The 11,495-nt window shown below is 29.2% G+C and overlaps 1 protein-coding gene across 1 annotated transcript; it reads right to left on the bottom strand.

Annotated features, from left to right (window-relative positions):
* Positions 1–463: 463 nt before the first annotated feature.
* LOC129958740 (cytochrome P450 18a1-like) lies at positions 464–7,242 on the bottom strand. Its single transcript, XM_056071398.1, has 6 exons — positions 6,867–7,242; positions 6,390–6,511; positions 3,951–4,365; positions 3,220–3,484; positions 2,562–2,734; positions 464–2,175 (listed from the first exon to the last, which is right to left on the bottom strand). Exons 1-6 carry the CDS (start codon positions 7,234–7,236, stop codon positions 1,994–1,996), a joined length of 1,527 nt encoding a protein of 508 aa, XP_055927373.1. The 5' UTR covers positions 7,237–7,242; the 3' UTR covers positions 464–1,993.
* Between the last annotated feature and the right edge of the window lie 4,253 nt (positions 7,243–11,495).

Here is an 11,495-nt window from a genome sequence, read left to right as displayed (position 1 = left end):
CTTGTCTTAAATGATGAAGGTGCATAATTTGGTAGAATTCGGCTCAGTTGCTTAGGAGATATGGTGGAACATAGATATATAAATAGCCACGATAACTTGCATTATATTACGATTCGAAAGACAGGAAATTCTAAAATGCATTTTTTATTTAGAGAATACTTTTTATGTAATGAATTCATTTGGATATTTCCATATTTATTCAGAGACAAGTGCTCTTATTATGTCCCTTCCAAAGGGGAAAAAATAGGTCTTTATTGCATTTCGTTGGTTAAAAGTTAATTGATTTCATTTTAATGTTAAAACAAATATACATTCATGTACGCTAATGTTACCGTTCTGTTACTATCTCACAACATCGTTATGTGTAAAAAGAAGATGCTTATCCAAAATACATATTGAAAAAATACAAAATCTACATATAGCTTAAAAATAACTTTTATTTACAACAAAAACATTATCACATTGAATACAAGGAACATATAAACTGCACTCATAATACTGATAAAACAGAAACATAAAAAATCTCAATGTGAGACTATTATTTTAAATTCGGCATTCGAAGATTAATTGGCAAGTAGCATTCCTATTGAGTGCAAAAATGTATCATGAGTAAACTTTGAATAAATTATTTCAACCACATCTTTTATAAAGCTTCTAGAGTTAATTTTTCGTCCAGAATTATAGCAAATTAACAATGAAAAATATTTTCTACAGTTAAGATACCTTTTGCGTTCTTTTAAGGAATACGACTGTAAATAAAATGGGTTTATTTAATGCTTTTGTCTTCGAATACCGATAAAGCTCAGTTTGTACTATTTGTTGCATATTCATTTACAGATTTTGATTTCAGATGATGGCAATGAACTTATTTAAGTACTGCAATAAATATGAATGTGTTGTTATCTATAAAATATCCTACTATAAAGTCTTATATCGTTAATATTGGCAAGGGCAATGATGTAGCAAGGAATATAGGCATCCAATGGTAGCTGAGGCATTTATCACTTATTCAAAGTGAAATATGGAAATTTCAAAATGTATACAAATTATTGTTTTCATAAAAATAGCAATTTGTGTACATTTTGAAATAAGGCAAAAGCACTAAACTCTCTCTTCTCAGTTACGTTATTAAGTATGTAGAGAAATCATTGCATTGATTTAACTTCTGAAAACCTAAATAATTTCTATAATGAACTGAAAAGTATCTTAAATTTTATTTCTCAGAATTTTGCTTTCAGTGCTACTGAAATAAAGCCAACTCCGAAAAAAGGGTATGTTGGAAATGAAGGTGATGTAGCGAATATTTTTATTTTAAAGAGCATTTTATAGATATAACATTTTTAATAAAATCTTCAAGTAGTATTTATAACGATTTATAACGTGTGCATGTGGAACTACGAACTTGCAGCGTGCAATTTAGATTCTTAAAAATTCATTGATACAAGAATATGAATGCAAAAACAATAAAAAATATTCATACATTGAACAAGGACAATGATTTTGATTCTTATATTCTAAATTGAAGATGAGATTATTTACAAATGGCTTTGTGATAGACAAAAAAAACAAGCATAAAAATGATATAAATGTGCATGATCTTCTTTATAATGGAAAAACGTTGACATTCTAATGAATCAATTAAAATATTTTTCCTTTATAATCGTTCAAATGAGTTAGAAACTTACAATAAACAAAATTATTATATGCAATTTTTGATCGTTGGCACATATATTTGATGAGAAATTTTCTTTGTTTCAATGCTTTAAAAAGCTAATGAAAACTTATAGAAAAATAAAAAAGCATCGATTCATGAAATAATGCAATGTATAGAAATGTTAAATGAGCTTAAAATGTTCTAAATATGATTGCAGTGTAATGGCATAATATCATTTTGATACAAAGCATATTTGATATATTTCGCCGTATAAATGAATAGAGCGGTTTCTGTTTTTGAGAATTGAAATTGAGGTGACGTTCAAAAAAAGCACAGCTCTTATTCTCTGGGAAAGGCGCACACATTGAATGGCTTTGCAGAAAGGGAAACGTGAGTATCGGCATCCAAATTTGGGAGTTCTTCGTCTGCTGGAACTTCTAGATCAAATTTTTGCAGAAGACCGGTCAGAAACAGAAATACTTCCATTTTAGTAAGAATGTCTCCAACGCACATTCTCCTTCCTGTATGAATAGAAAAATGCATTGTAAATAAAGGCCAAACAAATTTATAGCAAAATACACTATATTTAATTTAAATGTACTCATTAATAATTGATTATCTTCCGAATTTTGAATGTGCTTTAAATAAAATAATTGGCTAACGATAGTTTGATTGTGTGGAATTCATACATGATTATTAATTGAGAAAATATAATCGAAATGAGAGATCTCAAATGATTCTCTCTATTCTGAAAATGTTTCACTGTTTAATGAATAAAAAACAATCATTGAAATACGGAATCATTATTCATGGAATCATTTTTGTGAAGAATCCAAAACTAAATTTTAACTTTCTATCACTATGAATTTTATTCCGCGAATTTAAAAATTCGTGTGCAATTGCTTACCAACAGAAAACGGCATGAAGTGCTGAGGTTTTACAACAGCTCCGTCGACTAGGAAACGTTCGGGTCGGAATTCTTCCGGAGAATCCCACAGATTAGGATCCATATGAATGGACCATAAATTGGGTATGATATGAGTTCCTTCGGGAATAAAATAGCCACCTAATTGAGTATCTCTGGAAAAAAAAAGTACATTTAGTCATTATATTAAAAAAACCCATAAATGTCAATTAAAACATAATTTAAAAGTATTTTTTAGAATTTATGATCAATTAATTTCTAAACAAATTTGCACATCGAAAGCTTTCTATTTATTTAAAAAAATGACGAAGTGGAAATATTTTGTTTCTGTGCACTAGTTTTTAATCAATTGACCGAAGTATAATATATTTTTAACAGAGGACAATTTATAACCTATGATTTTTTATTTATTGGAAAAAAAACTATTATTTAAAAATGGAAATTTCATTTGTGTTTTAACATTATCTCAATTTCTACAATTAGTTTCTGCAAAATTATTTCAAATGAGAAAGAAAAAGAATGTTTGGAAGTTCTACTTGAAATATTATTCAAGGGCATTTTTTTTTATCTATGAATCTATCGTTATTATGTGTTTTTAATTAACTGTATTGTTTAATCGCATATGAAATATAATACTTACTGTAAAGTAGCGTGAGAATTCCCAAGAGGGATGACATTGGCTCTGCGAAGAACTTCAAGAATGAAAGCCTCGGCATATGGCATGTGAGGAAGATCGCTGAGTTCGGGCCTCCTTTCTGAACCTATAACATCATCGATTTCTTCCTGGAAGCGTCTCTGCACAGCTTTGTGCCTGACGAGGAACACAACTGACCATTCGAGGGTGGAAGTGACAGTTTCCAGACCAGCGCTAAAAACATCTCCCATTACTTGATGGAGCTGTTCATCTGGTCAAAAGAGATAATAAAAATTTAACCCAGAGGTTTCAACAGAAAAATCCTGAGTAAAAAAACTTCTAAAAAAGCTTAAAATATTTTATTCTATTGATATAAGAAAATATAGATAAATAACATTATAATGAAAAAAAGTCAAGAAATTATTTTTGAGAAATATCTTAAGAATTTCAAAAAGTGGCTATTTAAATAAATGCGAAAAAGTCCAAAGGATTAAAAAAAAAAAAAAAAATAGCGCTGACCTTTAAAAAAAAAATAAGAAAGTCCAAGATTTGCTTTTATCAAATATCCATGAATATTTGATAAAAGCAGCAAATTATATACAATTAATGATATATAATGATGAAAATTTTAAGATTTCAAAAATTCTAGTACATTTCACGTTTTATAACGAAACAGTATTTTGAAATTGAATTCATCTGGCTCCATAAAAATATTTCAGTCATATAAAGAAAATTACCTGAGAAGAAAGTTTCTTTGTTTTGATGTTTCACTTCTGCTTGTTTCACGAAAAAAGCGTCAACAAAATCTCTGACGTTTTCTGGATCTAAAGTTTCTTTGTGTCTTCGGGCAACTTGAGCGAAATATGCGTCTGTCTCTTTCTTGTTACTTTGGATTTTTTTGTATGCACTTCTGACGATAGGCAGATATCTGAGAACAGGCATAAAGTTGACAGGCACGGCCACTGTTAAGTGCTTGAAACCATCCTCGATCAAGTACAACAGCCGTTTGAAACCTTCATCAGATTCATCGAAGGTGACGCTCATCAACATGGTTCCAACTACGTTGCTAACTGCACGAGCAATTACAGGACGCACATATACTTTAGCTCCTTTTCTAGTTGACAACGATGCCAACAGCTCAGACACTTGATTCTAAAAAATAGATTTACTTGATCAAATATTAAATTAAAAATGGCACTTAAATTGAATAAAGTGAAAATAGTTTTAATAACATTTGATTTAATCCCTTCTTTTCAAAAGTGTAGCATTTAAAAATTTCATTTTTTAACATTTTTAATTTATCTTATTAGCGCCTACGAATATCGATAACTAATATTAATCCATTCATAGAAATTATAATTTGATTTAAAAATTATGCGGAGGGCTCAAACATGAGAATTATTCTGTAGGCTTTCTGTTGCGGACAAAAAGACACATTCCCTTGAAAAAACAGCACATTCCCAAGCGAAAATAAGTCATCTAATTAAATAACAAAAAAAAAAAAATTAAAATAACTAAAAAAATAATTTTGAACGATATATATGATATCAAATAATATATGTTTTTAAGAAATCACAATAATTAAAACAAAAAACAAATAATGCACAAAATGTAGAGTTGAGGAATATATTCAGGAAAACTTTATCTTATGATCAAGCAATGTACAAAAAGTTAACGATGAAAAGCATTCAAGTAAGAAATCAATTTGCTACATAAATTTATAAAATTCTTTTCGCTGATTTCACTGATTTTGAAGTTTCTTTTAAGGCTTTCACTTTTAATTAAAGCGAAAAAGATTAAACTATTTATTTTTTATTATTATTTAAAGATAGCGTTTGAACTATTCAAATTGGTTGAAGCAAATGATCAATTAAATATGTCTCTTTATATAAAGTTTGGCTTGATAAGTTCATTGTTCAAACGACTCATTTAGTGATATTAATTTGTTTTTAAAATGTCTTAGTAGAGCAGCTAATTATTTATCGAAACTGTCAACAAAGCGTTTGCAACGCCCTGCCGTACATGCTAATATATGCGTGAGAAGGTGAGGGTTCAATGAACTCCGCCATCGTCCTTGATCTAGTTCCTTCCGCCTTCACAACTTAACAGTGGGCCACCCAGTGAAACACTTTCCCCTCTTTCCCCGGAGACCCGTTTCCCTCTCCCATCACCTCGTCATCGATTGCGGAAGTCTCGCAGGCTTCCCCCACCCGGGGAAAAAAATACCGGTACTTATAAGTTTGCGGAAAAAAAAAAATCTTAAACTATGCACCGAAAAGCAAGTACAAACTTTCGAGAAACTAGGATAAGATTCCAAGTTAACAAAACAAGTAAGGAAATAGAGTTCTGATCAACACTTTTTTCAGGTTCTATAATACGATAACGCGAATTAAACTTAATTTTTAAAGGCCTTTTAAGAAAGAGTGACCATTGTTCTTCGCAAAATACCTAAAAATCGAACACAATTCTAAATATCAAAAGTATCAGTCTTAAGAATTATCTGGCGCCTGTTAATATGCAGTAATATAGTAAGGGATATTTAAAATTACATTTGATTCCTTTTTATGGCGTTTTTAAAGTATAAAACCATTATTATTCGGGAAACCGAATATTTTAACTTTTTTAAATTGTGTGAGTAAACATTCCAGTATACGTGTGAAATTTACTATGCTTAATGAATATAAATATTAAAAATAAAAATTCTAATGAAAAAAAGTATTTTTTTTTCCAGTAAAATCCTTAAAAGAAGTCTACCTTTTTTAATAGGGAAAAATGTTTTACGTAAGCATCGTAATGATGCATCTATGTAGGACAGTACTTTTAAATGTAAATTTCTTTTTTTCCCTCCGGAAACTGTATGATTAAAAAGAGTGGATAATACTTATCTGTTTAAAAGTCCTAATGCAATTAAAGATTATTTAATTTACAGATATTATTAATTATATTAAAGAAATTGTTTCTTAAAACCTGACTTCAAATTTTTAAAAATCTCTCATTAAATAAAAAAGGGCAGTTTATCAAAAAATATAAATAGCATATTTTAAATTTATTTACTTTACAATCTAAAGAGTATATAGTTTTTTAATGTCAGATGCTATCTTTTTAAAATTGTTTATGGTTTTTATATTCCTGATCAGTAAATATAATCATATATGATATTATTTCAAGGAACTAACCTGTATGTTCAACTCTAAAGATGTGCGATTGGGTCCCATATTTCTAGCACCAAATTCTCTTAGAACACTATGCAGAAAAGCTCTCTGCTCGAGCCACAGTTTGCCACCAGAATTAATGATCCCTGAAAAAAAAACATTTCATAATATATTAGATATAAAAAAATCATATTATATTAGAAGCTATTCAAAAAAACATTTAGTACTGAATTAGAGAGTTTATGCGAAGAAAAATTTCACCTGCTCTAAAAAGAAATGTATGCAAAATTTAACAAAAAATAAAGTGATATTTTAAAGATTCCGGAAACTTTTTAACTATGTTACAAACAAAATTAAATAAAACACTTAGCGAAGAAATTATTCGCTTTATCTATAACGGTCAAAGTTTTAAGAAAGCCAAGTTTTTGAACTAAATTCACCGATATATAACTAAAATTTAGAGAATTTTGTTAAGCTATGAAATTAATTAATCGAACTTACCATAGCCATCCATAAGTCTCGTTAGACTAGTGTCGGGTCGACCAGAAAAGATGGACTGCCTGAAAGCTTCTCGGACAAGTTTTGGATCACTGACAACGACGACTCTTTTCGAACCCAAAAAGATTTGATAGATGGAACCGAACTTTTTCCCCAATTTTGTCAGTTTCAAATGAGAGCTGCGCTTCAGAAACAGCAGGTAACCGAAGATAGGTAGACCCCATGGACCTGGGGGCTCTTTCAGCAAATTTCTGTTGAAGTAGCTTTTCACGATGTATCTAGTAAATGAGAAGACAGAGACGAAGACTGCTACCATGGGAAGCAAGACCCATGTCGAGCTATTGACGTACTGCGAGAAGTTAGTCACGAACATTGCTGTGATGCGAGGCATTTGACAATTCTCTGTGGTACACATGGGATTTTTATAGGGAGGTACTAACGTTTCAAAGCTGGCCGGCTGCCCTACTATTGGACACGGGGGTCGAGGTACCGCCTCCCTCCCTCTTCGCTATGCACACCGGGCCAAGTTCCGCTAAAGTTCGGATGACCTCATAAACGCAGAAGCAAGTTTTTCTCATCTGCACGCCCACAGACCTTTTTATTTATTTATTATTATCATTTTAACTTTTTTATTGTTTTTAAAAATGTTTTTTAAAAGAAAAAGTTTCTTTTTTTTCCCCTTGCTTCTATATTGCTATGCCTCGTTCCGCATCGTTTTAAAGTGTTTTCTATAATTTGTTAGTGTAAGGGAATAAATCTGTTTATATAAAATGAATGATAATTTATGTTAATTGATGTTATGTAAGCAAAAAATATGATACAATTTAAATTTCAGCAAATGTTATAAGTTATTTTTAATAGCATGCCATGTATGTAAATGATTATTTATCATAAGATATACAAAAGCAAATATTAATATTTATTATTTATTAAATTAATAATTTAAAACTAAGACACTTTAAATCTGATTTCTACATTAAAAAAATATTTTTTAATTAAAGAAGTTATTAAAGTTAAGAATTGAATTTTGCAATATGTTATTCACATTAAATATATTTAATGGAATAATATTGAATTTTTTTATTATAATCATTCTCATTTTGTCAATGAATTTCTAAACAAATATCTGACAACTTGGTACTGATACTGGATCTTTTCTCTTTTTTTTATATTGAAATGTATGATATCAAATAACTCAATTTTACACTCTGAAGTTTTTAATTATAAATTATACCTCTGCTGATTTATTTTGCCTGAATGAAATTTGGGAGGGATAATACAGAAATATTAATTCATTTAAGGATTAAATGTTAGTGGTTGGTCTTATATGATCATCAAGTGAGAGAGCGTTCTCTAAATTAATAATTTTTACTTTAAGTAAACAAGAAAACATACAATATACTTTTGTAACAATTCACATTCAATCAATTGATGAATAAAATAATTATAATACAACAAAATATTACGTTTTTTAACCTCAATTAAAAAATAAATTAATGATCGATTTCTTAGCTTTACTATGATATAAATTCATCTACGACATAACTTAAACAATACTATCTAATTCTTTTAATATTTTAACCAAAAATTCTATATGGCTCTGTAAGCAATGCTATGCTATTAAATTCAAATAGCTGTATTTTTCTTGAAATTGATTCATTTTTAAGTACCGGGATAACAGTCTGCCGTCTGCCATTTCACGTTCAAAAATAAAGGGGTAGCTCTTTAAATTAAAATCATAGAATTTCTTGTCGTTTTGATAGAAATTGTTGCTGTGAAATTCCTTTTGATAAAATATTATTTTTGACATATTTTTTCTTTTTTATTTTCAGTGTTTCATTATGCACTTCTTTTCGTTTTAATTTTTAGTGAAAATTTTGTGAAAACATATTTTTAGATTTTAATTTATTTATTTCTTTAGGCACTACCTAAATCATTATATAACAAGTTAGTGTAAGGTCTGGAAAACTCCAGTTACCTTGAAACTCATAGAATAATATATCTCATAAAATATTGAAAAAGAAAAAGCTGTAGAAGAACATTTTAAGAAAGGTTTATTTTTCCTGATAAGAATATGAGATAATTTCTTTCAAAACAGTTTGTGTAAACATGCGTGCATATTTAAACAGATCAAATGCAGACATTTTAAAGAATCATACCCTGATATAACATATTTGTGCTGATATTATCGCATTTAATGCGATAATTTTTTTATGAAAAGAACTCAATTATAAGTGTCGCAAATAATTCATTTTTCCTTGGTGCAAGTGAAATCTACACATTTTGACTTGCTGTACATCGATTTCACTGCTCTGTTATTTTAGATGCAGAGAAGTTTCAACAAGGTCAAAATTAGCTCTTAATAGAATAACAAATAATGCAGAGACGTAAACAAACTCACTTAACAAGTAGTTGCACCACAACTATATCAACGGCGACGTTGAAGCTTTGCAGAAAGCATTTTCTCTGTAACAGATATTTGTAGTAAAATGTCTTTTAATGAAAAGTTTCTTTATATTTCTGACTATTAAAAGGGAAGAAGAAATTTACATATTACGGATTAAATTTGAGTATTGTGGCGGAAAGACATTTTCTTTTTTTTAAATACTGAGAATGGGTAAAAGTGCATCAACTTTTTAAAAAAATATCGTAGCTTTTCACTTATTTAATTATTTTAGGGAATTAATTCCAAAAATTTTGATTCGAATCAATTAATAATTTTTCAAAGGCCTTTTCATTCGTTTTTAAATTTTCAGTTCCTGAAAGAAATTGTGAAGAAAATACAAAAAAAAAAAGAATATTATTATACATTACAAAAATAAGGAAACTACATCCTGCTTAAATATGGTTTTCACTATCATTAAAGCGAATAGGAGGTATCTATATCACTAATCATATTGACAGAATTCAAAATTCTATTTAATAACGAAGCATACTTTGAACCATGAAATTAATACTTCTATTACATTTTAATGCTGCTAAATCATTTTACTGTATTTTATTATATATTTACAACGCTGTATATTCTTTAATAACACGAATATGAAAATCTTAATCTTTTTAATATTATGCATGCAGAAGAATCAGAAACAGAGTGGGGCATAAGCACAATGATTTCTTTAAACTATAAAATAATAGAGAAAAATCATCGATTGTATGTAAAAATTAGCCTTTATTGTTGACGCTAAAATACAATTACTAAATATATATAATATGTTTCTGAAGCCTTTCATTTACTGAAAAATGAAACCTGTATAATCTATTGAGGATTAGTGTGTAAAATCTATTTGTTCTAATGTGGATTTTGAAATATATTTCTCTGTTATATATATGAAATTGAAAATACATTGAAAATACTTTTTTTTATTCTCAACTGAGTAAAAAAAAATTAGTACTATAAATTTGATTGTGATATACTTTTAAAGTTAGCTAAAGTAGGAAGGCAAATTTCCTTAGATAATGAACAAGACAATTAAATAAAAACAAGTGTTTCTTCCTTTTTCAGCAACTTTTGACAATGCAACAGTACTTTTCTCTTGGTATACACGCACAGATCTGCACAAAAAGCCTGTTGTTTTTTTTCTGAAATTCTCAATGATCAGTCGCACCTTAGCCGTTGAATGTTTCCTTCCGTAGAGATGCACTAGAGCAGCGGTTACGGCGGAAGGTAGAGTTCAATGACCTGAGATGGCCAACTGCCGTTAGCCTACTTCGGCCCAGTCACAAATTAAATAGCTCCACACCAGTCTTTCATTTTTCTCTTGTTGATCTCTATTTTTTTCCCCTCTCTCCCTATCGTTGACTAATCAGCGTTTGACATTTTATAGTGGGCTGGTCTCTAGGAGATACGATACACGAACAACTATTTTTCTCGCAGACGATGGCATTCCGGTACATTCAGCAATAGTTTCCTGTCATCTAATCTTTTTCCAACCATCTTCTGTTATTTACTCGTATTCCTGAAAACATTTTTCTCCAGTATTTTGCAAGTTTTTATTTTTTTGAGTGAAAAAGAAAATATTTGTCTACAAAAGCGATTGCAGATATTAACAACAGGTTAGAAGTAACATTTCGAAATGTTTTGCGACTCAAAATAGCACAGCTTCTGTTAAAAAAATAATAGAGCCCTTCTCCCACCCTTGCCGACTAGAGAAATTTTAAAAAGAATTATAAAATCAAATAGAAACAAATGGTTTTACTATTAAGCTTAAGGCGGATATGAGTAGAGCTCATTAATCTGCTGAAAAATGTTAATGAAATGTATATCTAATTTATTTTATCAATTTATTTAAGAACTAGCCGCCTTTGGCGACCAGCCGGTTCGCCCATCTTAATGTTCGTTAAAATTTTAATAATTAAATATTTTATGCAATTTCTACTTTAATAGCTTCTTCATCAAAATATTTTAAAACTTCAAATTTTGATTATCATATAATTCATTAATAATATTATAAAGGCCTTCAGTCATAACGTAATATGTATCTCTCTCATTTTCTGTTAGCACCCGTAGAATTTATGCTTTAAATTAAAGTGGAAAGAATTTATCTTCAATTAATATAATAATATTTTTTACTGAAACAAAGCATTTTTTTATAATCTGATTACTGAAAATAGAGTCACTCAGCGTTTAAA

Source organism: Argiope bruennichi, chromosome 2, assembly GCF_947563725.1.
Source record: "Argiope bruennichi chromosome 2, qqArgBrue1.1, whole genome shotgun sequence".
NCBI lineage: Eukaryota > Metazoa > Arthropoda > Arachnida > Araneae > Araneidae > Argiope > Argiope bruennichi.
Note: the sequence above shows the minus strand (reverse complement) of the source record. Positions and strands in the feature narration are given on the sequence as shown.

Coding starts and splice junctions, on each gene's coding strand:
- LOC129958740 (XM_056071398.1), bottom strand. CDS start 7,236: ATGTTCGTGACTAACTTCTCGCAGTACGTCAATAGCTCGACATGGGTC. Junction 6,512..6,866: donor GAGACTTATGGATGGCTATG/GTAAGTTCGATT, acceptor TTTTTTTTTCAG/GGATCATTAATTCTGGTGGC. Junction 3,485..3,950: donor CAAAGAAACTTTCTTCTCAG/GTAATTTTCTTT, acceptor TCTTTTGACCAG/ATGAACAGCTCCATCAAGTA.